The sequence below is a fragment of the Zeus faber genome, assembly GCF_960531495.2.
Source record: "Zeus faber genome assembly, chromosome: 14".
Taxonomy (NCBI): Eukaryota; Metazoa; Chordata; class Actinopteri; order Zeiformes; family Zeidae; genus Zeus; species Zeus faber.
Genome location: NC_137200.1, coordinates 17,870,284 through 17,897,647, shown reverse-complemented (window position 1 = coordinate 17,897,647; position 27,364 = coordinate 17,870,284). Strand labels below are relative to the sequence as shown.

Below are 27,364 nucleotides of genomic sequence, written 5' to 3'. Positions count from 1 at the left end.
AGAGAGAGAGAGACCGAGCGAGGGAACGTGAACGAGATTGATAGAAGAGTGGAGAAAGAGAGAGAGAGAGAGAGAGAGAGAGAGAGAGAGAGAGAGAGAGAGAGAGATGGATAGGCAGGCAAGTAGATTTGTGGGGAAAGTGGGAAGAATGAGTTATGAGGACAAGGTGAATGTGACAGGTGCAAAGTGAAAAACGTCAGCGTTGCGCATTGTGCAGTATATTTTTTTCAGAACACAAGCGCCTGCTGGGTATTTCCCCCCCCCCCCCGTGTGCCTCGGGCTCCGACTTCAACTATTCAGCTCTACAAAAAAATCCAAAAATATTTGGCTTGGAAATGTCTACTTGATGTCCCCTCCGTGTGTACAACGAGACAGTGGTACAAATGACTGGATTGTCACAGTACAAATCTTGTTGTGGCTTATTTGATGTCCCTTGTTTTACAATAATCTGTATCTGTGGACAGCATGGGCGCCGGATTGTAACTTGTAGTGTGGGGTGTCCCCATCACGCACGGTGCTTGTTTCGTTCCATAAGGAAACTTAGTAAAATAAAGTAACCTACCTACATCTGAAAAATCTAAAATGAAAACACAATGTTTTGGAGCACTGATCATGGGCACCCAACCGCTGGAGCGACGTGGGCTGTTCATAAAACATTCTGGGCTGAAACCTCGGACACCCACTACTAACGACGCCACTGTTGGGAATGTTCTATTACCATAATACGTGAAGGTGGGAGGACAAAAAATCCTGGTGTCCTCCCTATTCCGGGGCCCCTGGCAGACAATCATTTTTCAGCAGGACGGACTTGGTGATTTGGGGGCCTAAAGAAAACACAGGTATGGGGCCCTCACCTCTGGCTATTTTCAGCTGTTGGTGGCACGGTGGCACAGTGCATTACACTGCTGCCTCACAGCAAGAAGGTCCTGGTTTTGATTCCCGCCTGGGGCGCTGTTGGCACCGTGCTCCGGCGGCTTATCTCCCAAATAGGAGCCTTTCTGTGTGGAGTTTGCATGTTCTCCCCGTGCTCACATGGGGTTTCCTCCACCTTACGTCAGTAAGGACCCCCACCAAAAACATGCACCCATCATCGTCTGACCAGCGATGGACACTGCGTCCACGTATGCTGCCCACTGCTCCTGGCTGTGCCCCCGGAGGAAGGACAAGCCAGGATGAGTCAAAAGCAGAGGATCCATTCACCAGCCACCATCAAAGCATGTGGTGTGTTGCGTGACGAATAAAGACTGTTTCTTCTTTCAATGTTAATGGCTTGTAGGTAATTTCATCAATATAAAGTGCACAGGAAAATGGAAAATTAAGAGCTTTCCTCTGCCTGGATATTTCCAAAAATATTGATGGAAACAGTTTGTAAATCATCTTTTTGTGGGTTTTTTTTATGTGAATTTATATATGAACTAGGGCTGTCAAATGAGTTCAATACAACGATAATAAATCCTGATTAATCACACTTTTTAAACTGACTAATGTTTGAACCTGAAGAAAGATTTTTCTATTTAAAAAGCATAGCTTTTGAGTTATGGCCAGACCATGATTTTATTATGAGAACAGGAATACCAAATAATAATAATAATCTTTATCAAAATGTATTTGATGGCATTTTCACGATAAACAAGCCGCTGTTCTTCTCCTCTTCCTTTCCACTGAGCCAGTTGCTAAGACAAGCAAGCCTGTTTACATGAAATGCCACATTAAAACATGGAAAACAATAAAATACAATGAATAAAATGAATAATTAAAAAGCCGTAGAGTCCAAAGGAAAAGTTGCAGGAGGCTGCAGATACTTTTTCCGTCATTCAAACACTAAAAATGAACTGGTGCGTTGGAAAATTATTCGGAAAATGCGTTAACGGCATCCAAAGAAATGAAAAGTGTTAAAAATGTATTGCATATGTGCTATGGGGTCCCTGGCTGCTGGGGGCCCCAGGCAGTTGCTTCCCTTACCCAAATGGTAAAGTAAGCATATTAATAACCTATACTATCTATTTATCTACCTATCTACCGATCTACTGTACCTATCTATCTATCTATAGAGTTTATTATTTTGACCAAACAGCAGGTAATCCTTCAAATTCACACAAATCCTTGATAATTATTTTGTTAGATCTATAGACTGTCCACCAGGTTTTTTCTCCTCCCAAAAGATCTATTTATTCCTCAGTCTGTCATCGTGTTCGGCAGATTCAGATTCATGCTAATGTCCTTTCTGTTAATCATTCAGCATTAGCCAGGGCTTTAATGAGACTTTGGCTGTGGCGAACTGGATCATGGACCATCATTTTTCATCTCGCTCTCAAAGCGGAGAAATGATTTAAAACGGGTCGACCTCTGGGTGGCGGTCAGTCATTACACCACGGTAAAGACAAGGAGGGAACGAGGGACCATCCACGATGCTCACACGCCGGCTTTTTGTCAATCCAGTAGGGTCATTCCTGTCAGCTCTATCTCCATCTCCATCTCGTATGAAGTGAGCGCAACTCCCCTGTCCTACACTTCACCCAACTTCTTCCCGATCTGTCTGCTTGACCTTGGCCTAAAGTGCCAGTGATGCCTCAAATTACGAGGGTCGCTCGTGAAAGATCCTGACTTCACAGGTCAATCATCATTCTCCGTGACTTAGTAGTCACAGCGCTGATGAGATTAGTGCCGCCTTGCTGTTCAGACGGGATTATTCCCGTCTTCAAGCAGCCCAGTGCCACGGGCAGAGCCACGCACACTGCATGTCATACAGCATTCTTGAGTTCAGGCAGTCGCAGGGGGCGAGACCAACGCGGTATACTTTGGGACCGGGTCTAGCTCCCTACGTGCACTTTGAACAATCGGGTTGTTCCTCTGAATGTCAGAGGCGCGGCCGTGACAGCCGTCACATTCGCTCCCGCCGCTTCGTTTTGGACTCACAAATCATAACAACGGGAAAACACCAACACTGTTGAACGGCCTTGAGGGTACACCCCTATGAAAATAACCTCTCTTGACAGTGATGACAAAGGGTAATGACAGAAAGAACACTGCTAAGTCATCCTTTTTTTGTTTTTGTTTTATTGTCATGGTTTTCTTTTTCATGTATGTCTACAACATTTGCATGCAAGGCTAAATTAGGCCTATTGCTTTTGTTACCCTGATTTACTGAGTTTCTGCTGAACATATTCACGAGATACCAATGTGTCATAGACTGAGGTCATAACATATTGGTTTCTGGACAAGTTCGGGTAGTTAACCTTTTCACGCGGTCAGTCGTAGCATCTAAAGGGGTTTCTTCAGAGACTCAGGCATGGCACGGCGATAAACATCTCAACCTACTTCATCTCGCCTCGCCGACCTTTAGGCGTCTCCTTCCCACGTGCTAAGGACACGCGCTCATTCCGTCTATGGAAATCCCTCGGCAGACTACGTCCAAATAAGCTTAGGACCCTTATCCCGATCCTTCTCCAGGATAGAGCTATTTGATGGTTTCGGGGGGGCAGTGGTATTTTGTTTCATTTTCATCCCCCGTTCTGTGGTCAGCAATTGACAAAAGGAGTTCTGTATTCATTTATTTTAGTTGTCTACTTCCTTGGAATAAACTATACAGAACTAGGCATGGAGGGTACAGTGTGAAGAGGTAAAAGCATACAGTACATGAAAAGCACAGCTCCCATGAAGAGGTATTTACATGAAATATGTACAAAAACTTTGATACGTTGAAATATTAATCTGGCAGAACTGAAAACGACTCTGATTGATGCTTCATTATACCCTGTGATGAGGTGAGGTGGTCCAACTGATGCAGGGCTGTCAATTTTAAGTTGGGTCGGTCAAAATGCAACTTTATGAGGGCTAGACCACTTTTTTGCTAAACTGTGATTGGTCATTGATCAAAAAGATTGACTGGAGACCTAATCTACCTCATCTGTCATTCATACTAATTGCAAGTGTATGGATTATAACTGAATGTGACTATTTTAAGGAAAATATTTATTTCTTTTTAATTGTCCCCCCTCCACACAATTTGTTGCCTCCATCCTCAAATCAGAGGAGCCCAGCCCCATGAGCAAATGAGTGAAATCATCTAGAGTTAAGGATATCTTACTTTCTAAATCTCTGCTGTTGACATGAGCTCATATTGATTAAAAAAAACAACAAAAAAAACCCAACACGCCTCCCTGACCAGAATGAGATAACAGCATCCCCATCTAGCCATCCCTCCCCCCGCCTCCACACTGTCCGAACAGCTCCTACGAGGGGGGTCCTACACCGCCACGTTGGCCAGTCTGGGGTCCGAGTCCTGCTCGTAACGATAATGATAGACCTCCATCTGGTCCCTGCACGCCTCTCTGATGTTGTTGAGCCACCGCTTGATGCCCTCCCGGTTCAGATAGAGCACCATGAGGAACACCACCCCGATCAGGGCCAGCACTATGCCCAGGAACACGTAGGACACCGCCTCCAGGTTCTCGTTCACGCAGTCCACGTCCTCCGCCCGGAGGCTCTTCAGGGGAGTCCCCCTCCTGGCCTCCGGCTCGCTGCAGAGCAGGAGGTCCGAGTCCGGGCACTGGGAGGAGTTCCTCAGCCAGTGGTAGAAAGCCTCCAGGTCGCAGTTGCACCGGAACGGGTTCAGGGACAGGTAGAGACGGACGCGCCACTGCCGGTACAAGCTGGAAACGTTCTCCCCCCCGATGCTCTCGATGGAGTTGTTGACCAGCACCAGCGTGTGCAGGTTGTAGATGTCCAATCTCTCCATGGGGATGGACGTGAGCCGGTTCCCGGCCAAGTCCAGTCTGTGGAGGTGGCGCAGACCCCCGGCAGTGGCGAGCGCCCGGGAGAGGTGCGCCGTGGCCGGGGCCAGCAGCGAGTCGTTGAGGTAGAGGGACCGGAGCTCCGGCAGCCCGTGGAAAGCCCCGGCCGAGATGGAGGCCAGCAGGTTGTGGCTCAGGTCCAGCAGGTGGAGGCGGGGCAGCCCCAAGAAGGCGCCGGCCTCGATCGCCCGTATCCCGTTGCGGGAGAGGGACAGGGTGACCAGGGCGTCCAGCTCCGTGCCGTTGGGGGAGAAGGCGGCTCTCGGCAGGTTCGAGATGTTGTTTCCCCGGAGGATCAGGGCGGAGGTCCAGTCCGGGACCTCGCCGGGGACCTCGGTGTCCCCCCGGCAGGTGACGGTCCCCGAGTCCCTGGCGCAGAGGCAGGACGCGGGGCAGGGGGGTGAAGAGGAGGAGGATGATGGGGAGGAGGATTCCTGTGACGTGACGGGACCGAGCAGCAAACACACCATCACCGACAAACACGCACACCGCCGGCCCCACGCACCGCTGTGAGTGTACAATATCCATCGCCTCCCCCCCATTTTACTCTCCAAACTTTGGGTCCGTCGGGTGCCCGCGTGGATCCGCCGTCCGGTCAGTGGGACTGAGCATCGGAATGCCGGCCCCGCTCCCTGCCGCCCCTCTCCCCAATGTCAGTTTCCACGATGTCTCATCTCGAGGAATAGTCCCGACGTTGTTCTCGCCCTCTCTCTCTCTCTCTCTCTCTCTCCCCCCCCTCTCTCTCTCCCTCTCTCTCTCTCTCTCCCTCTCTCTCTATCTCTCTTTCTCGTCTCTCTCTCTCTCTCTCTCTCTCTCTCCCTCTCTCTATCTCGGAGAGGCTGATTGGAGCTCCGCTGCTGTTTGACGCCTGTCAGACTCGGGCGACAGAGGAAGAGAGAGAGAGAGAGAGAGAGAGAGAGAGAACAAAAAGAGAGGGGGAGAGTGGAGAGAGAGAGAGAGATGGAGAGAGAGGGAGAGGGAAAGGCACAGAGAGGGAGAGAGAGGTACAGAGAGTTAGGGAGAGAGGAAGAAAAAAAAAGGGGGAGAGGGGGAGCGAGAGAGAGGGAGAGGCAGGGAGGGGAGAGAAAGGGAGAGAGAGAGAGAGAGAGAAAAAGAGAAAGAGAGAGAGGGAACAAAAAGAGAGGGGGGTAGATAGGGAGGTATAAGTAAGAGAGGGGGGGGGGCAACGAGAGAGGGAGAGGTACAGAGAGGGAGAGAGAAAGAGAGAGAGGGGCTTAGTAATAGAGAGGGGCGAGAAGGGAAGATTCAAGATTCAAGAGGTTTATTTGTCAGAGAAAGGGATGAGTGATGGAGCTGCCGAAGTACAACGCTCACACAGTGTGTGTGTGTACTTCCTGCTTTACATGGTCTGCTTGTGTGTGTGTGTGTGTGTGTGTGTGTGTGTGTGTTGGCCGTAGTGTGCACACAGGTATTTGTGTAGGAGAATGTGTTGTGGGTGCACACACACACACACTTACTTATTACCTTCTACATTCTACTAGCTGCGATGTCCTTTTATGTATTTTATGTATCCTTTCTGTATGTATGTGTCTGCTAGTTTAGTTAGTGTGTGTGTGTGTGTGTGTGTGTGTGTGTAGACACCCCCCATCACCCTAACATGCTGTCACTGACGATGCCGTTGTCATTGTGAACTGGGTCAGCTCAGCTGTGGCGTCAGGGCACCAAGTGCACTGCTCATGTCCAGCAGTTTGTTTTCTGCTGTCAGCACAAATAACGTGCAGAGAGAGAGAGAGAGAGAGAGAGAGAGAGAGAGACAGATAGAGAGACACACAGAGAGAGACAGAGAGAACAGGAGAGCAAGACTGATGGAGGGCATTTCACCTGATAAGAATGACCACAGTTAGAGCCCACCCCGGTGCTGTTTCGACTTATGAGGAATGGCGCCTCCTCTGCCAATCGCGCAAGGACATCTGCGGAGGCTCTTCGCAGATGCCCCAACCCCGTGCCCCGCCCCCCCTGCGCCAGTTCCATGGGTGCCTGCCCTATCTGCCCCAGCCAGAGGTCTGATTTAGTGGTGGCTGCCATTCACAGCTTGTTGCCGGGATATTGGCGCGGTGGCCTCCCTGTGGCCTTCAGCTTGACATTGAACCTTGTAATTGATTTACCCCAAGACTGCTCTTCCCTATCTCCTGTCTCCAGTATTAGAGGATGTGTGTGTTTGTGTGTGTGTGTGTGTGTGTGTGTGTGTGCGCGCGCGCGCATGTTCACTCACATGTTCACTCACTAGTGACCACTCAGCCACTACCTCGGTATCCTCCTCAGGTGCTCTGCCATTGCCAAACTGCTCTCACTCTCACAGAGTCGCCAGTTTCCACGTGCGAAGCTGCAGCTCCCGTGTCTTCGCTTGCTGCGAATCCTCGGCGGCATTGAATCCTGTGAATTTTCTCCCCTTGCCCCTCTCCCCTGCTCCCCGCCGCCAGATTCGGCGCCCTTTTGTCCTCATCCTTCCGTCACCTTTCCCACCGGCTGGCACCTGACCCATACACTGGAGGCTTAGTCACAACCCAACCCTGTCATCCAAGACATGTCAAACGCCAACAAACAAATTGTTACACACACACACACACACACTGAGGCCCGAGGGCACAACGATGTAGAAAACAGTTAGTGTAGGCAGAACGGAAACCAGGAAGTCCCAACGTGGCTCCGCACAACCAGCACCGAAAAACATAAACACCAGATATGGAACAGAGAGGAAAAGCAGTCAGCAAGGTGAACGGTGAACGGTTCCATTGAACTCGTGGAGAAAATAAATGCCTGTAAAACGAACAAAAGGTCCAGAAGCCTTTCCAACTATAGGACCGATCCAGTAACACCGTGCAGTACTCAGCTGTTGAAGATACGTCTCATTTTGGTGTTAAATGGTGTTCTGTGTGGCGTGAAATACCAACAATTAGTGGAATATAAAACAAATAAGAATAATTACAATAATAATATAATAAATAGATTCAAGATTCAAGAGGTTTATTCGTCAGATACATACACATACTTATATACATACAATATATACACATACATACGGTATATGCAGTGAAATGTCAATGCAATAAAGCTGCAGGCAGCAATACCCAGGGCCCAGTTCAGTGTTTTTAGGTACATATTACAGTTTTCCGGGTCCTGTGAAACGCAGTGCAAATTACAAAAAGCAGCCGTCTTGCGTGTGGCTGTAAACCAGGGTTTGCCAGGTGCGTGCGATTTTCTGGACTGCGAAACGGGGTCTGTACGGTGCTGTAACGGTGACGCACTGTGCTCTCCTCTCGCTCTGGGCCGCTCACCGCCCAGTACGTTGTGTCGCTTACGTCACTGAATGTTCCTCTTCTGTCGCTCAGTTTAAATATCCCTCATGAAGGTTTTTAATTATTATTTTTTTTCCCTCTCTCAATAGTTACGATCGTTCCTGGATCATGCGGTTCGGACATAAAAAGAAAAGGTCGGTTACTGCGACGGCTATTGGAACTTTCTGCGGTTCGAAAACGTCTTCTTTGAACGATTATCGTTTTCGGGGTTTGGTAAAACGCAGCGCGAGTTTGGTTTTTTTCCGAGTTTCCTTTAAACGCAGCGTCGGCTCAAGCTGTCTGTCTAGATGTCGCACTCGCAAGTGGCTGGGTTTCGACGAAGCTTGGATTCATATAACTTCGGATGATGATGCCGAAACGAATGAAATTATGACAGTCCCCCCCCCCCCCTAATTTCTGCTCCAAATGTACATAGATATTGATGAAACTCAAATGACAAGACGTCTGAAAAGTCAAACGGCAAACCATGTCTCCACGTACCGCTGGGCTACACCCCTAATAAAAATAAAACAGTCCATTTTTGGCAAAAAGAAAACCCATCTAGTAGCCCGGCTATAGCCCTGAGTAGCCATTGGAAGTCATGGTGTTATGAGCGGTGTGCACCAGGTTCAGGATATTGTGATCCACAGGCCCGGCTGTCGACCGGACTGTTTTGTGGACATACAGTAGGCTGGCCCGGTGCAGGGATTAAACCCGAAACCCCTTTTTCTTCTTTGCTAAGAGGACGGATCCTCCGCTGGGGATCCTCCAGACTTTCTTGGCTCCTGTCCCCTCTTGACGCCCTCTGTGAATCAGCCATGCCCATCTAAGCCGTGCATGAATGGGAAGCCTACTTCACTCCGGCTATTTGTTTTTGCCGGGATCGGTCCCCCGCGGCCCCCACGCCCCCCACCCAGCCTTGCTCTCCATAAAAACTAAAGAGCTCCTCTGGGAGACATAAACCTGTCAACTATGAAAGTGATGTGGGATTGTGTTTGTAAGGTTGTGTGTGTGTGTGTGTGTGTTCGTTTCGCTCACTTTGGGGGGAAGGGGATTAATATTGACGTGGACGATACACCCGCCTGGCATGTGCGCACACACACACAGCCCATTAAAAACGGTGCCAGGGGACTTGTGTGTGAGTGTGCTACGCAGAGGTGCTTGGAAGCAGTTCCAACTCAATCACGTTGTCGTCCGTCTCCGTCTGCTCTGTATGCATACCGGCGTGCGCGTGTGTATATGTTTGTGCGTGTGTGTGTGTGTGTGTGTGTGGCTGTGAGAGAGAGAGACCGAGACAGAGCGGGAGAGAGAGAGAGAGAGAGAGAGAAAGTCTATGTCCGTTACAAAAAAGGGAGCAGGGTGAACAGTTGAAGGACTCTGCAGTGGCTATGAGTAATGTGGTGTGCGCTTGCACGCACGCTTGCTCGCTGGCACGCACCTCCGCCACCCGCCCCACCCAAAATGTCTGTCTCTCCCTCTCCCGCTCATCCATTCCACCCACGGTCCGCTATCTCCGCATTCGCCCGTCAATCCGTCCCTCCATCTCCATCCGTCCGCCCATCCTTCCAGAGTCGTGCTTCTTAAACAGTACTCCACCGGCGGATGAATAAGTGATGAGGACGTAGGGGGATGGGGGTTGTGGAGGGGCGATGAGCGAAGAGGTGGTGCGGTGGCGGAGTCCAGTCGTCGGCGGCGATGAGGCTGGTAAGCAGATCCAGAGGAGCCGGTGTCACCTGTCCCTTTGGCATCAATTAGTCATTTAGAGTTGTAATGGAGTGAGCCACGGCCAGACACACACACACACACACACACACACACACACACACACACACACACACACACACACACACACACACACACACACACACACACACACACACACACACACACACACACACACACACCTCGAGCCAAACGCAAAATCGAGCTGCGGTGGGTCGGAGGACTTAGCTGTAGTCGCTGATCAGCCGCTGTGAGACCCTTCACGCGGGAGCCGAGTGATCAGAGTCCAAGTTGAATCTGTACCGTGATGTCCATTGTTTGTTTGCGCACGCACGCACGCACGCACGCACGCACGCACGCACGCACGCACGCACGCACGCACGCACGCACGCACGCACGCACGCACGCACGCACACTCAGCTAGTTTTTGATTGTTTTCTTTGCCGGCCATTATGTTTACGGTTTTTATTTAAATGTTATTTTTCTTTCTTTTTGGCTTATATTTGATGCTTATCGTTAGGTTTAGTGTACATCACCACGTTTATTTTTATTGTCTTTTGGTTTCCGGTTCACTGTCGGGTTTATTTAATTAGTGATTGTATGTGACCACATTGTTCCCCCATTTATTTTTTTCGGGTGATTTTATCTATATTTAAAATTGGTTAAACTGGTTAAATTGTTTTTCCAATTTTTTTTCATTTTTATATTTGTTGTTTATCGTTGGGTTTAGTGTATATTGCCATATTTGTTACTATGTACTGTTAACTGTTATGTTTGATTGTATATTTTCCACATTATTCCATATATAGGCATATATTATATATTTTTTATTATTGTATTGCTTTATTATTTTTGCCTATTTGCTCTGTCGCTGTAATTTCCCTTCGGGGATGAATAAAGTATCCATCTATTTAGCCATCTAATAAAATAATATTAATAAAATGCTATGCTGCACTTTTGAAAGAGACACTATGTCAAAATTTGTTTGGTCTGTTTATAAGCATACATACAGCACACACACACACACACACACACACACACACACACACACACACACACACACACACACACACACACACACACACACACACACACACACACACTTTCAGATTTGGGACAAATGTAGCAACCATCCAACCTAGTTTCTAAAGGTGTCTGGAGAGATATTAACATGAGGAAGTATTTAAATAGTAAGAGATACACGTCAGTGTTGCATAAAATGGATTTATTACTTGAAACAATTCATTACTTTATTGGACTTTTTTATTGGACAACTGGGCGATCAGAGGTTTGATGAGAATGATCTTTTAAATGGAAATTGTGGCAATTACTGTTTTTACTACTCATATATTAGGAGTTCATCTTTCAATTTTATTAGTGTGTTTGATCCTTTTTTCACTGCCGGTTAATATCTCTTTAACATGAAGCAGGAGCCATTTCCGGAACTAAAATCTAAAAAGTGATGGCATTAGATATTGGAATGTATAGTTCTAGGGAAGGATAAACACTGATATGTCATCCATATGCAATATCCTGTACATCAAGTTGCTATTTCTGCTGACACCGAGCACAGTCTTGAGCTGTCAAAAAAACCCAAACGTCATCAAGGCGTTCAGAGAGTAGGGCTTGACTTCTTCATGACTTAGGTATCTTACTGGTTTGTAAAATATTCCAAGCAGCCAATGCTCAAGTTGAAGTTCAAGAGATTATTTGCCACATACATATAAATACGGTAATACATATATGCAGTGAAATGTCATGACACCCGGTGATTACGCACAATAAGCTCTAAAAATACTTAAATGTGCGTAATCGACACGAGGTGCTGGCGCAGACGGCCGCAAGGGGCGGCCTCGCAATCGCGATTCTGGGTTGATCACGTAACAATTGATGACATACAGTAGGTACTGTGTGCTTCTAGACTGTTGGATAAAATGACTGTGTATGGCCTCTCAGAGAACACTCGAGGATGTGACATTGAGGGTCATGGACGTTTTGGGCCATATTATTATTATTATTATTATTATTCTTCTACAAATATTTCCCCTAATTCATGTGACTGAATACCCTTACGATTTTGCTTCATCTCTCTCCACTTCAAATGTCACTAGGGCTCTCTTCAGTGCCTCACGATCATGTAACAGCCAATTAATATGGATACTTGACCCACGATGTGACCATTTGTATTGGATTCCAAAACAGTTGATATCTGATGTTCAAGTGACCGCTATTTGTCCTTCTGGCCATTATTGACTAATGACACCAAAGCCTTGTGTGGCGGGCAGACACTCATGCCGAAGGGTGAAATGTATCGGTAACACCTTAGAAAGAGAACCAGCCTGATGGCCCGCTGCCATCCCCCCTTCAGGAAAGGTTAATCTGTCTCAGTGAAAAGTGATAAAAGTGATTAAAAAAAAAAAAAAAAAAAAAAAAAAAAAGCGGAAAGCCGTACCTTGAGCAAACAATTTGACCGTTTGAGCAATTGATCACATTTTACATCACTCAAAATCGTATTTAAATTGCGTAAAAAGTTGATTTGCATATCAACCCCTAATCCTAGAATACAGTATGTCACCGGCTATTTATTTCAACGTCTTAAAAAGCCTCACGCTTCTGCTTTTCACGCCGATCACCGGGTGGCCAGCTGTATTCCGTTTCAACCTCTTTGCATACGTCACCGCCAGCATGACATCCTCCCGGGGCCGTCCTTAAGGGACCGGACAAAAGAGGCAATATTTATGTTTGACAGGGACCTCGGAGACAGTATTCCTGATCCATCAGCGCCCGCCGCTGTTTCATCACTCTTGCGCCCACCGCCACCTCCGCCCTCTTCCCACTCGGGGTGAACTTTTACTCGCCCTATCCCTTGCGCCCAGGCGGCGTGACATTGTGCAGATGGACGACTGGCTGAGTTCGCCGCTCTCACCTCTCATCCCTTCAATGATTAATTGGCGCGGCGGAGAGACGGGCGATAGCGGGGGCCAGGGGGACCAGCGTGTGGCGAAAGGAGTTAATTCGTTAGTTAGTTCGTTAGCAAGCGTTAACTGTCCACAAGCTGGGGCCTGCTGATTGAGCTCATGAGTAGGACCATGAAGCACTCCTGCCCAGCTTAAAGCAGTTATCATCACGGCACATTTGACTGCGAACTGGAAAAACCTCCGGCATTTGCAAACGCCCGGAATGCTGGCTGGTATCGACGCGTGCGAGTTTGTGGGGATAATTGCTACGTAAAGTTGGAAGACACGGCCTGGCCGGTCCGGGGATCGGGTGGGGCTGCGTGGACAACCACAGCTCCATCCGCCGGCGACGACTCCCCGGTGGGCGCCGTACTTACCCGGGATTCTATCCTGTAGGTCGGGGGGGTTAAGTGAAGAAGCAGGGAAGACATAGATGAAGTGGGCAAAAGTCTTCAGTGTTCGTCCGCCGGGCTGATTGAAACTACGCCCTTATTGCAGCCGGGGGGTGGGAACAGAGCAGGACGTCTTTGGCGAACAGTGGATATAGATGGACAAGGGAGGGGAGCAGAAATCATTTTCCATTTATTAGGGTACAGCAAATTAAATAAAAAAGGAGGTCATTATTTTTTTATCCGAGGAGGAAAAGAGGGGCCTATTCTTAGCTCTCACCCTATGGCTTGAGACCGACATGATAGATCTTCAGTGTTACCCGTCAGGGCCCGTTTTAGAACCCAGAGTCCGCCTCCGCCGGCCAGATCCCAGCTCCATCAAACACGCCCGCCCCCCCAAAAAAGAGAAGCGATCTATCTGGAAAAATAACTCAAATCACTGCCGTCATTTCAATACACCTTTCGCAGCAGGCCTTTTGTATTCTACGCTTTACGCGCTTGGAACCTCGAGGCTCTGAAAAAAGACGGCTGACGCCAAAGAATAATAAGTGCACAGATAAAATATTCACAAAGGCAGGTCTCCCCCCCCATATGGGTTATTTGCTTTTTTTAGTTCCAGCAGAATTTTAATCTAGGCTCCCTGCACTTGGATGAATAACATTTGGCAATATTGAACTGGGAATATCATAACTATCATAAATATCATAATGATATAACAATAACACAGATTATACTAAAGAATACTTTTGACTTAAACACAAAAAAAATCATTAGGTTGCAATAATATGACTTAGATAAGAAGGTAAATATGGTCATTTAAAAGGGGGCTAAAAGGAAATAATTAAATAGTATGCTGACTAACTAACTTGCCAAATTTCAAAGCTATATCGGGCTTTAGTGCGTGCAGTTAAAAGCACTTAATCAAAGGCGTCGGTGGTGTGTCCTGGCAAGGTGAAAATAGTCTTCAAAGAGAGTGATTCCCGGTGGACTTTGTGGACAAAATACACACTGACCCCATTGCGTAATGTATGTGCACACTCCCGACACACACACATACATGCCAAATTTAGAAAACTCCTCTCTCTATGGAAGAAACTACATCAGTTACCAGGCAGATAATTAGAACCTTCTTTCGCCCACTACAGAAATTCACTCCCCGCCCACTCGGCCTTTCCTAAAAACGGAATCAGCTTTTTATGCTTCCCTGAATTAAACATTCAGACCTTAATGGCATGATTTACGGTCACACATCGGCGTAATGGTCCTTAATAACCTCGCATGTTAAGGGAGTAATGGGCATTTTATTTTTACATGAGCAGGAGGCACATTCCCATCATCTGCATCGTGTATCGGATGTCCTCCGTGAAAAGACGCGTCGAGAGATCGAGCAATGCGGGGTAATAGCCGAGTGAGCAAATCCACTTAGAGAGTAGTAGGTGACCGGTGTAAGACACCAGAGAGCTACCGGGGGTCATGGGCTCGCGGGGAAAAGGGCTTAGGGCTTCTACAGTGATCGGGGTGGGTGGAAAGATGGGATGGCTACACATTGGTCTAACTTGAGCCTCTTTGAAAGGGGGTCAACACGTGGGAACCTTAGGTGTGGGTAGCGGGTAAGTGGGGAAAGAAGGGTCTGCGACAAAAAACGGTGACCTTATTCTGTTGTGCAGCACGCACCTTATGCAAAACAGACTTTATGAATCCCTGGCAGCGGGGGGGAATTCATAAACTAACCCATACCTAAAACCCACCTTGAGGCCTTTCAAATAAGTGGGTTTTGCAATGCTGCATTTTTTTTTTCATTTTGTTGTTTTAACTCAACCTACCAGTTTAGCCACACCCGCAAACTTGGAGGTCAGAGTTCACTGTCACAGTGACTATTCCTTATGGATAATTCATGAGGGAACGCTCGTCGTGTAGATGACCAGTGTGTCAGAAGAAGGTTTGAGTTGGGCCGAGGCTGTTGTTGGTAACTGTGTCGGCCTCCTGTGGTTCAGGTGACGCAGGTCTTGTCACAGAATACACGGCGGACGGTTTTCTCTCTTCGCCCCCCCCCCCCCCGCGAAGTCATTTCAATTACAGTATGTTTAAACATCTGATAAAGTCATCTAATAGCGGAGACGTCGAATATTACCCCAAATGGTGGAACGTTCAAAGAAAGACCCTGGTGGGGGGTGGGGGGCGATAGATAAGGCCCCTTGGGAATTTACCCTTCATATATTTTCTGACTTTCAAATACAGAAATATATTGCCAAGCTTAATTCTTTGGCTTAGACTTTCCCCCTGTGAACTGGTTTTAATACTTGCAACGGCTCAATCACCAAGCGGTTGGCTACACACGCTCACAGAGTGCTGACGTGTGTTGCTCACTACCTCACTACCGAGTTCCAAACTGCCTCCGGAAGCAACGTCAGCACGAGGACTGTTATTTGTGAGCTTCATGAACTGGGTTTCTACACCGTACATCGCCATGCGCAATGCCAAGCGTTGGCTGGAGTGGTGGAAATCACATCGCCTTTAGACTCTGGAGTGATGACGATGACGCCTAAAGTCTAGGCTCGGCTGACGCCAGGAGAATGCTACCTGCCTGGATGCATAACAACAACAACCGTAAAGTTTAATGGTGGAGGAATAATGGTCTGGGGCTGTTTCACCCGGTTTTGGCTCGGCCCTTTAATTCCAGTGAAGGGAAAACTTAACGCTGCAGCGTACAATGACATTCTAGAAGACTTGCTTTCAACAGTTTGGGAAATGCTATCTATTCTGTTTCAGCATGACAATGCCCCGTGCCCAAAGCAAGGCCCGTGAAGAAATGTTTTCCTGACTCTGGTGTGGATGAACTGGACTGGCCCACAGAGCCCAGACCGGAACCCCACTTAAAACCTTTGGGATGGGTTGGAACGCCGACTGCCAGCCACGTCCTGTCGCCCAACATCAGCACCCAGTGACCTCACTGATGCTCTTGTGTCCAGATGGGAGCAAATCCCAGCAGCCATGTTCCAAATTCTAGCTGAAAGCCTTCCTAGAAGAATGGAGGCTGTTGTAGCAGCAGAGGGGGAGGACCAACTCCATATTAATGCCCATGGTTTTAACATTCAATGTTCGACAAGCACATATGGGTGTGGTGTTGGAGTAGTTCAGATGTAGAACTAATTTCCTCTTTAATTCTGTGCATGTTCTCAAGATCTTCATTTTGCCCTCTCAGAGTCTCTTCCAGGTGAAGAACATTCAGTTTCAGGAACGTTCATTCCAGAATATTTGGACGAAAATTGTGTTGCTTTACCCCTATGACTTACGTTTGACACCAGTTTCAGTTTTTTTTATTTTTTATATATATTCTGGCACATAAGATCCAGATATGACCTTGCCAATTCCAGCATCAGCGAGAACATGCCCCATGGTGCCTTATCCTTATTAATCTTTTGCTCCTCTTGGCTTTACTCTCAGTCCTCAGGTGCAGCTCCAGATTGCTCTGCAGCTGCTCCAAGTCTGTCTCTGACCTTGAATCTCCATTTGTGACCTTTCTAATGATTTCACTGGCAGCGCTCCAGTGTCTTTGGAGATTCATTGATAGAGCAAAGATTGATAGATTTAACGTTTCATTTACAATAAACCAATGATCTGTAACGGCAGTCCTCACCCGGTGACATTGTCAGCAAAAAGTTATTACCTAAATTTGTACCACGTAATCGCTGCATTACATTATTTAAAAGACGACTCTTCATCACACAAGCGTTTTACCCTCTGCCTCATATGATATCTGTCCTCCATGGGCTCAAATAAGGACGTCTGTTACATCCCTTGCCTCTGCAATCAGGATAAAAGTATGTAAAAAGGGTATACAACTGGATTTGCCAATGGACAAATGCTGCCATCTAAAGGTCAGAGCCGACCAGGCATGTACGTTTATGTTCTGCGCTCACCCAAATTCCTTACGGATGGCGAACAATGGAAATCATTATGATCAGACTAAATTCACAATTTAATTGAATTTCACAAGTTGAATTGACCTAATTAAGGGTTACACAATTCAACTTAGTATTGTGTTTTCATTTTAGCAGTTGGTACAGTATAGTGGCATTGGAATTGATTACAGATTTAACAGTAGCACAGACAGAGCAATATACCAATTATTTCCTTATATAAGAACAATACCCATTCAATAGTTGATGATGATTATGAAAATGTATCTTAAAATGGTTGAACATTATTAGCTACCAAATGCTCAAGTTCAGGCACCGTGTCAAAGCTACAGTATAAACACTAAACACACTATCTTGGGACTATCTTAGACAGTCCTCCATGGCTTCCAGCTCACTCAGTTCGGGGCAGTGAAGGCCATAGTGCAGGTGCAGCAGTCGTCGGGCTCGGGGGATGACGCTGAGGGCTTCTCCTGCCGCCCCACTGGTCAACGAGAGGGTGGGTAGAGCATAAAAGAACCAATTTAGTTTTGCACGTTTTCGACCTCAGAAGCGTAGAGGAAATCATTCCAGTATCATGATGCGACCCTCACCCGTTAAAGTGCAGCTGGGCCAGTTTGAAGAGCTGCCGAGCCAGTTCAACGCTGTCCTCTCCGTACTGGGAGCCAACGGCCGCAGCGCTTCGGCTCAGCTGAGAGGCTGCACTCTCCCACTCACCTACAGGGGGAGAGGGTTCAAACAATGACAGCTCGGCAAAAAAAGCATAGTGTTTTTGGAATCAACAACTGCCAATGTACACACATTAACGGCATTTTTAAACTCATTTGCCGATCCTCTTGGAGTTCAAGGTTTCAGTGAATGGAAGTTTACATCTTCAATTGCTGCAACTATGTTAATTTTAAATCATATACTGTGTATGGCTTATGTTTTCTGCATATATTGCCTCTCCTGTGAATTTGAGACCAACAAGTGCCGCAACACATCCCACATCCCATTGCCCAGTGTATTGATGACACTTTAAAATTGCCCCCCCCAGCTCAAATGTCAAAACATTGTATGTTATTGTACATTATTGTGTGTTACTATATGTTATTGTGCATTATTGCATGTTACTGTACATCATTGTAAATTACTGTACATTATTGTATGTTACTATATGTTATTGTACATTATTGCATGTTACTGTACATCATTGTAAATTACTGTACATTATTGTATGTTACTATATGTTATTGTATGTTACTATACGTTATTGTACATTACTGTAGTGTAACTGTATATCATTTTGCAAAAAAAATTATTCCGTAAAAAGACAAAGACAAAAAAAAAAAAAAAAAAAGACAACATTATAACAATATGCACACTTCTTTTCTCACCCTTGGTTGCATAGGCTCTGGCCATGGTATCTGCCACCTCCCCTTGTAGCGGGTGGCGGTCTGAAAGGATCCGTCCAGATTCTGCGATTGTTCCTGTCAACAGCAGCAGGGCTGCATCTGAAGAGGGACAGAGAGAGTGAGAGCGAAGAAATTATATGGAATAGCACAGAGACAAAAAAAAATAAAAATAAAGACAAATTCCCCTCGGCTCGTTATGACACACCTGGAGCATCGCTCTCCAGGAGGTCCGCGGCCTTCCAGAGGTTCTCGCCGACGTCCCGTAACCTGCGGCTCACTTCAGCGCGGGACATGGGCCGAGCGCAAGACGGCTGCACACACACGAAGCCTGTCCCTCCAGCCTGGGAATGTCCATCGAATGAGTTTGTGGTGAGACTTGGAATGTTTTATTCATTGCGAAATAGCGACATGAAATCGTGTATCGTCACGTCATATCGATTACACTGAATCATTTGAAAGGAATGAGGATAATGTTGGCTATGAAATTCACATGATAATCGGTAATTACCTAAACAAAATTGTTGAAATAGAATGCCAAAATGTCACAGTCTAGAAAATTAGATATGAGAAACAGTGACAAACTTTCAGAGGGCTCTGGCATTTGGCACACTGGAGTTCCCCGCCATCCGACCCCCGCCAGCCGCTCTCCGACCCCGGGTCCTTCCGTGGTGGGTCGCAGGCCTCGCACTTACACAGGAAGTAATATTGGCGGCGCAGGAGGCCCTGGCGCTCGCACGTCGTCGTCATCCTGGCGCTGTGAGGACCTGGGGAAGGAGGGGTCACAGATTCCAAAATAGCACTGGAAGTGGATGCACCGTTATCACACCAACTGTGGGAGATGTCTACACGCACACAGGGGGATGCCAAAGAGTGCTTCAAAATTATGAGAAACATATTGAGCCAAGAATGGAATCCCAAATCTTCTAGTTTCATCATTTCGCAGTTCATTTTACGTCATTTCACTACATATATGTATGCGTTTTATGTATATGTATGTGACAAATAAACATCTTGAATCTAATCTGGTGTGCTAATTCATTCCACTCAGTAAAGTAAAACGCCTTTTAGAGGTGCGAGTTTGCTTGTGTTTTGGTTTGGATTTTACGGACAAGCTTTTATCCTTTTCTAAAAACTTTGTTTTCGTAACATGGTCCCAAATTGGCTATCAGGAACCAAGAGTACCACATTTCTGATATAGCCATATACCATACCATATACGCATACGGCAAATAAAAACACTGCGGTTTTATTTTAGATGGATTTATTTTCCGTTGTTTCCTACTTGAACAAAATCCCTGTGCCGCACGTCTCTCCTTTGGCCTTGAATTTTGTGGCAAAATTGTACACAACATCCGAAACAGAACCACTGATTTAATATTATTTTCTTATGGTTGCATATCTCTTAGTGACAAAAAAATTCTGTATGCCTGTCAAGTTTGACGTACAAGGCAGCGCATTAGTGCCCCGGAGGTTGACATGGTGACCCAAGATGCTGTGCAGCATTTGCCGCATCACTAACTTCGGTTCCTAAGTTAATTGGGGAAACTTTTCTTTTAAATGCTGGTTTTATTTTGTGTAATTACACTGACTGTGTTCAGTTCCCGTTGTGTTGTGTGGACACCGTGACGGGGACGCTAGTGTCACGACACCACTGTTGTAAGTGTGAGGGTTGGGCGATAATATAGCATGTTTTCTGTATATTCAATTAACAAATTGTTTGTATAACAACTGTAAAATGGTATAATGGTAAAGCCTATTTGTGACGCGGTGAAGAGCAGGAAGGCACTTGGTGGGGGGCTCTCAAATTCACAGGAGAGGCAAAAGTAGAAAAAAATGAACAATATATCCTTATCAAAATCAGACTTGCAAAATTAAAGATGTAAACTTTCACGCACTAAAACCTTGAACTAAAACTTGATCATTACACATTAAAACTGCTTCTAAAAGAGGTGCTTTGGTTTGGCTCGGTAGTCGCCCTCAACCTTATGGTGGCAGACGGCCAAATGTTGTAATGATCCATGAAGGAGGCCGTCGTGCAATTTGAGATTTCCCTAAACACAAGTTGATGTTCAGCGACGAAACACGACTGTTTTTCATCAACACACGACATACAGTATGAGCAGCACCTCACAGCGGTTCTCACCGTAGCAGTGCAGGATCTCCTGTCCGGCGGCGATAGCTTTGGCCGCTCGGACGGCCACGGAGACACCCTGGGATGGACTGAGCCCGGTCCCTCCGTCCCCATCGACGGAGCTACCGCCAGGTCCGGAACGCAACCCAGTGGTGAACAGCAGACTGGTGTTTGGGCAGCAGGAATGGTTCAGAAGGCTCAATGCTGGGAAAATGGCCGTGGCAATGCAAATTTCTTGTGTGGTCTGCACCTTTGAGTCCGTTACCCCTGTGGGACATACAAAGGCAAACAGTGATTGAGTCAAGTGAGGGTCACAGACCAAGAACTAAACTGCGGTAACAATGAACGTTCAGTAGGTATAGTTATCAATAGACAGTGCGTAGCTATACATATTTTTCGGTTCAATAACGAATGTAGATTTCAAGGTCCCGCTTGTATATTCTCGATTCTTTCCACACTACAATATTATATTATCCACTCAGAACAGCACGGGGAAAACCTGTGATTGTGTTCTTAAAAAAAAAAAAAGAAAACTCAAATTACATTTTGTTTGAAGGACAGCCATTTTAATTTCCCCGCCTTCATTAATGAAATGGGCTGTCAGAGTGCGGGAACTCTGAAGCCGCAATGAATACTGTATAGGTAGCAATGAATCTGGCACCGGTAATTCATTCAAGCTTTGTCTTTTAGCTCGTGAGAGAGCAAGGACAAAACTTTGGGGTATTAAAACGGGGTCTCCTTGGCAACGTATGTATAAGGACAACACAGACTTGAGCAGCTAAAACCCTGCTTTGCTCTGCTCTTTGAAGCATTACAACTTGTGGCAACAGAACGTACTATGAACTATGGCACCATCAACAAACTGCTGTTGGTTTATCGACAGTACATACTGTACGTTTGTGCAGTACAGCCTTGACTAGAAAAGCTGGATTTCGCCAAAACGATTTCTCTCATCATCTTATTTCTGTCTGTCCCATCTACTCCCATCGATAGGCTCAGGCAGCAAAATGCCTTTTCTCATCCAGTAGTAAGGACAAAAACTGAGAAGCGCTTGAGTCTGTGTGCGTGCGTGTAAAAGAGAGAAAGATCTTGAGAACGAAGGAGCGGAGAATCATCGATACGGTTTAAAATAAAGAAATACAGCCTTCTCCTTCATAAAGACGTCTTGAATCACCTGCGTCTTGAAGCACACTGACGGCCTGGGCATTACACCTCAGCTGCAGCATGTGTCTCAGAGAGGTGCTTCCCAGGAGACACAGTTCGGGGCTCCAGCCCCGGACTCCGGGTTCTGCTATGTCTTCTAGGCTTTGCGATTGGCCATTTGTCGAGGGGTCCCAGGATGCCGGCGGAGGCACTGCCTGGCTCAGCTTTAAGTAGAGTGTTGCCATAGTTGCCGCGCACAAGTATCGGAGAGCGGGGCTTTGGTGACGCAGGTGATGGAGCAAGTTGTAAACGCTGAGGTACGGGTCACCGCAGTGCAAGGCAGAACCCCTCCCAGTATCACTGGGTGAGCGGTTCGAATCAAAACCAGGACTTTGGAGCGGTTCGGGAGAGCCGTCCTTGTCTCCTATTGGTTCCCTGGCCCTCTGGACATTTCGCAAACCTGCCTTGAGAGTCATCCTCAGTGCCAGTTGAGACATCACACCGGTCACCATTAGCTCCGCTCCAATCGCACATTCCCAGCGGTGATATTCTTCCCAGGCCTCTTGTCGACAAACACTTGAGCAGTAGCGGCCGTAGCTACAACTTCCGCACGGAACAGGGCACATCGTCTCGATCAGACACCTGTGACAACGCCTGTCCTCCGTCCCAAACGGGCTTCCTTTCTCGGTCTCCCTCCTGCTTTGCTTCCCTTTTAGTTCCTCTGTTCCGGGAACGAGGACCCAGCTGTACGGCCTGTCCACCAGGATTAAGTCGCCACTGGCTGTTCCTTCCGTGACCACCAGATGTCGCCCTTTCTTCGGGTTGAAACAGACAGCCACCTGGGGAGAAACGCCGTCTATAGGATCGGCACCATTATGGATGTCTTTGAGAGTGGGTTTGGGATTATCTGGTTCCCGCCTTGGAACCAAAGAGAGTCCACTGATGCATTGTTTCCGGCGTTCCTGTAATTTGTGTTGCAGAGTAGAGGGGTAACCGTGCCTCAGGGCCCTGTCAATGTCGTCAAGGGATTCCTGAGGAGACGGGTAATACACCAAACTAAATCTCAATAATGCTTGAGCATTTCCCAACAATTAAATGCTTGGGGTAGATTCACAAGTTATAAAAAAACAATTCAGCAGCCAGAATAATAAGGTATACAGGCTTCTTGCTCATTTTCAATCAAGCCCAGTACGTAATCAGCACACTACTGGATTAAGGCTGAAGGCACGGTGCATTGAGACTTCCTGCCACAAATTTGTCTACTGGGAGTGTGTATTGAAAGGGTGCCATTCGGCAAAGTGCCTGACCTGGTAGCGCTGCAGATGGCAGAGGGCGGCGGAGCGATTGGCATAGCACAGAGACAGCTGCTCGGAAGTCCTGGGAGCGAAACATACACCCTGTGCCCCGTGCAGAACGGAGATGGTGGGAAGTAAATGTAAATGGTTGTCAATTGTCCCATTGAATATAGAACAGGCATTGGATATAATGACAGATATTCAAACGGTCAAAAGGTGTAGGAGAGATCTGTGTTTTAAACTATGTATCAAATCAATTTCTAATAAGATTGCACATTTTTGGTAATACCATTTTGAGTTTTATTTAAACAGGGTTCATTCCTGCATTACAAAAATAACTTCAAGCACTATTTTTTCATTTTCAAGGACTTTATGGAAAAAATATATTAATTTTCAATGTGATCTTTCTTAATTAAAATATGATATAATCTTAGTCACTATATATATATATATATATATATATATATATCATATCTCATTGTCATACTATTATAAGTCTCTATTTCCAACCATGATGGATTAAATTGGATTAAAACCATTAATTGCTAGTTCTCCTCTTGCGACTCCATAAACACACAGCAAATAAAGTACATAGGAAGTAAAAAGGTACCTCACCTGTGAATAGTGCAGAGTAGCGGCTGTATAGTCTCTGTTTTTGAAGCTGGAGTTTCCGCTTTCCCTGCAGCGGGCTGCCTGCTCACTGTCTTTCCGAACATGGGATTCTTTGGTGACAGCCTGTAGAAAATCCAGGTCCTGGGGGCTAGAGAACAGAAGAGACACCATCAAGTAAACAGAAGTTTGTCCATGGAAAGTGTATTATCACAAAAGTTTTGGGAAATATTATTATTATTATTATTATTATTTTTAAACACAATATCAATATCTGCTTAAACATATCAAACGATAAAGGCAGGAATCCGTCTGTCTGTCTATGTATGTCTTATCTCGATAACTGTTGATCCGATGTACTTCACATTGGAGGGTGCATTGCTGGGGACGCAAGGACGTGCAGTGTCGAATTAGGTACAATTTGGACATACGTATGTAATATTCATGAAGTTTCAATAAACAGCAAACAGCGATTGGCGAGGCTTCAGGGCTCTGCGACTGAGTCACATAAGAGCGTCTTTCCCTGTCTGTGTTCCCCTGTCTGTCTTCTCCTGTATGACTTTAACTGGCAGTTTCATCTCCCATTGTGGAACACAGGCCTGAATCACGGACATTTTGTTAAACCGCGCCATTCTAATGTCTTTAAAAGTCTTGAGCATGAACGGGCATGGACTAGTATTTCAAATTTGAATGTCTGCTGATATCAGACAGGAGTATTTAATGACTTAATTTTAATTTAGAAAATGTGTAAAATACATTAAAGGACCTGACAGGCACGCACGCACGCACGCACACATGCACACACACAGGATTCGACTTTTGATTTTAAGGTCACGATTAGATTTAAACATATGTATTTTTTTTTTCCCAGTGCTGTGCGAGTGTTAGATTCTCGAGTCTTGATTTGTAAAGAAAGACACTTGTTTCTCAATAAGTAACTTTGAGTCCAGTCACATCAAATCATTATAAATAATGTATTTTTTTGTAGTGAAAAAAATATAGTAAATATAAACAAAATATTTCATACAATTTAAAAGATAAAATAAAGGCTTGGGAGCCCTAAGAGTCGCTCTTTTCAATGAGCTGGATGCAAGTGCGTCTCTTCTCCGTGTTCTCTACATTCTTCTCTAATCTGACTTTTTTCCGAATTGTACTCATATCACAGCATCATGTTCTGTTTAACATTATTATCTTGTCTTTTATTGTCATATTATGATCATATCCATGACGTTAACTACTCTTATGGAGCGTGTACCGGTGCGTAGCGGAAATATTGTAAAATATCATATTTTATTGAATGGGAGCACACTTTCTCTTTAAATTATTAGAACGTACAAGCTGCGAACTGCTGCTCCCGCAACTGGAGGTGCCCCCTGCCGCCAAGATCCATGTCAGACAATATCACCCACAAAAATACAGGGGGGGGGGGGCTGCTTGTGATTTCGAAGTCCAACGCTCATTTTGATCGATTTTCAATTTGAAATCGGAATCTCGACACCCCACACAACATTAAAACCAGTGACAGGTGAACTGAAAAACATGGATCATCTCGTTCCAATGGCACCTGTCAAGGGGTGGGATATGTTAGGCAGCAAGTGAACGGTCAGTTCTTGAAGTTGATGTTCTGGAAGCAGGAAAAATGGGCAAGCGTAAGGATCTGAGCCACTTTGACAAGGACCAAATTGTGATGGCTAGACGACTGGGTCAGAGCATCTCCAAAACGACAGGTCTTGTGGGCTGTTCCCGGTATGCAGTGGTTAGTACACACACACACACACACACACACACACACACACACACACACACACACACACACACACACACACACACGTGTTTAAATATGCTATCGAATAATTCAATTATTCATTATCGCTCATAAGATATGACCCATAACATTTTGGCGCTGGTAATGAGTCAATCCATGCACACGCAAAAGTTCCACTCACGTTGTCCGTTTGAGGGCAAAGTGGAACACATCCTCCGGGTCCTGCAGGGATGCAAAGCGCCGTCTGGATTCAGGAGACATTGTTTCCCTTTTGAGAGCGACATGGTCGCTCCACGGAGCACCGGGGAGGCCCATGGCGGCGCCGGAGGAACGGAGAAGCCGCCTGGACGCCCCGACCGAGCGACCAGGAAGCGCCGTCGACGCTTCTCGTTAGGCCGCCGCATATCGCGAGAGCTGACACGCAGCTGTTTCCGCACTGAAATGAAGTCGGAACCCGGAAAACCCAGAACTCCTCGTCCGGTCGTGTTCTCCAAACACACACACGCGTCTGATGCGAGTTTTCATGTTTTCCCGAGCGGACGGAACGGGACACATTTAGAAGAAGAAGAAGAAGAAACAATCTTCATTCGTCACGCAACACACATTTAAACTTGGACGTGGGGACTACCGACCCTGTCGGTGACGTCAGCGTGAAGCGCGACAACAGCGGAGCAGAAAATGACTGACGCACTTACCGAGGGAGCGATTGAAGTAGATATTATTATTATTATGATTATTATTATGATTATTATGATTATTATTATTATTATTATTATTATTATTATTATTATTATTATTATTATTATTGTTATTATTATTATTATTATTTGATTTAATTTGATTTGTTATTATTATTTTAGTCTCTTGTCATATAAGATGAGTAATCATGCTTCCCAGCACTATCAAATAATAACGTTGTTCTGTACCTGGAATAGTTAAATAAATGTCGGACTCTATGACGTACAGCTTGAGCAATATTATAAAGTAATGACGCGCTTATTATGAACTTCTTTGTGTTGGTATAAAAACGGTGAACTTTTAGGCTGTCAAGTACACACATAAAATAAGATATAATACCACATATATCTCATCTAGGCACTTTGTAATGGATCAGAGGTGAGGAATCCTGTCCTTCAACTGCTGGTGAGTCTTTAAGAGCACGGATAGGTAGGTAGGCAGATAGATAGTTAAACAGATAGGTAGATAGACATATATATGTGTATTTATATAGCAGAACAAACAAGGGAACGAAAGACCTTCTAGGAGAGAGCGAGAGAGAGAGAGAGCGAGAGCTAGAGCGAGAGAGAGAGATAGAGAGAGAGACTTTGACCTTTTTATAGTATTTATTTGCAGTAGGACATGTCACAAAAGCAGAAGCTAGGTTATAAAGGAGATAAACAACAAAAAAGAAAATAGAGAAATCCCACAGGAAAATCACAGGTTAAGGATGAGGGAACCATCCTGGACAGAGCACAGCACCCGCCCAACACCCCAAACACATTTGAAAGTGTCCAATTTTCCAGTCAGTTTGTAAAACTCAAACTCCACCCTGAGGCGGGCTGCGAACAGACCAGTCATCATCTGGGCCGGATCCACTGACCCCTGACCCCTCACAGCGTTCTTCCTGCTTTTCCAAACCCCTGAAACAGTGTTCACCAGGAGATGGACAGATTTGTTTGACACAATGTAAACTGGAGCGAAAATAAAAAACTCTCCCCCAGACCCTGAATCCAGTAGCCCAAACAGCCCCCGCAGCCAAGGACAAACAGGTGCTTGAGCGTCTCCCTCTCAGAGCAGAAGATGCATACCAACCCTGTGCTGGGATCCAGGTGTGCCAGATACCCGTTTGTAGCTACTGCCCCATGTACAATCATCCACTGGAGGTCGCTCATCCATTTGTCGTGGGGGGGGCTTGTACAGAGATCGCCAGCGTTCGTTAGGGGAATCTCCTGG

At 46.1% G+C, this 27,364-nt stretch overlaps 3 protein-coding genes across 4 annotated transcripts in view; 1 reads left to right on the top strand and 2 right to left on the bottom strand.

Annotated features, from left to right (window-relative positions):
• Window positions 1-4,246: 4,246 nt before the first annotated feature.
• On the bottom strand, window positions 4,247-5,263 carry tpbgl (trophoblast glycoprotein like; the record flags this gene model as incomplete). The annotated part of the gene is made up of 1 exon (XM_080013477.1): window positions 4,247-5,263. The coding sequence occupies one exon, from the start codon at window positions 5,261-5,263 to the stop codon at window positions 4,247-4,249; it is 1,017 nt and encodes a 338-aa protein (XP_079869603.1).
• An 11,943-nt stretch (window positions 5,264-17,206) lies between these two features.
• smyd4 (SET and MYND domain containing 4) lies at window positions 17,207-25,766 on the bottom strand. Of its 2 annotated transcripts, none has more exons than XM_080014303.1 (10): window positions 25,593-25,766; window positions 23,653-23,797; window positions 23,050-23,139; window positions 21,774-22,773; window positions 20,612-20,866; window positions 19,051-19,232; window positions 18,674-18,809; window positions 18,451-18,567; window positions 17,668-17,791; window positions 17,207-17,558 (listed from the first exon to the last, which is right to left on the bottom strand). In XM_080014303.1, the coding sequence occupies exons 1-10, from the start codon at window positions 25,724-25,726 to the stop codon at window positions 17,438-17,440; spliced, it is 2,304 nt and encodes a 767-aa protein (XP_079870429.1). In that variant the 5' UTR covers window positions 25,727-25,766; the 3' UTR covers window positions 17,207-17,437. The 2 variants fall into 2 exon arrangements, with proteins under 2 accessions (XP_079870429.1, XP_079870430.1); XM_080014304.1 differs by having other exon boundaries at window positions 23,050-23,119.
• Window positions 25,767-26,512: 746 nt separating this feature from the next.
• LOC307240303 (replication protein A 70 kDa DNA-binding subunit-like) overlaps window positions 26,513-27,364 on the top strand; it is a 53,204-nt gene continuing 52,352 nt past the window's right edge. Inside the window, exon 1 of the mRNA XM_080014046.1 lies at window positions 26,513-26,554. The gene's annotated coding sequence lies outside the window, so the exon portion shown is untranslated. The remainder of the gene's footprint in view (window positions 26,555-27,364) is intronic.

Excerpts from the sequence above, each read along its gene's own strand:
- smyd4 (XM_080014303.1), bottom strand. The coding sequence starts at position 25,726 with ATGGGCCTCCCCGGTGCTCCGTGGAGCGACCATGTCGCTCTCAAAAGG. Across the intron at positions 22,774-23,049 it reads GCCATCTGCAGCGCTACCAG|GAATCCCTTGACGACATTGA; the intron begins GTCAGGCACTTT and ends CCGTCTCCTCAG. Across the intron at positions 18,568-18,673 it reads CCTGGAGAGCGATGCTCCAG|ATGCAGCCCTGCTGCTGTTG; the intron begins GTGTGTCATAAC and ends GTCCCTCTTCAG.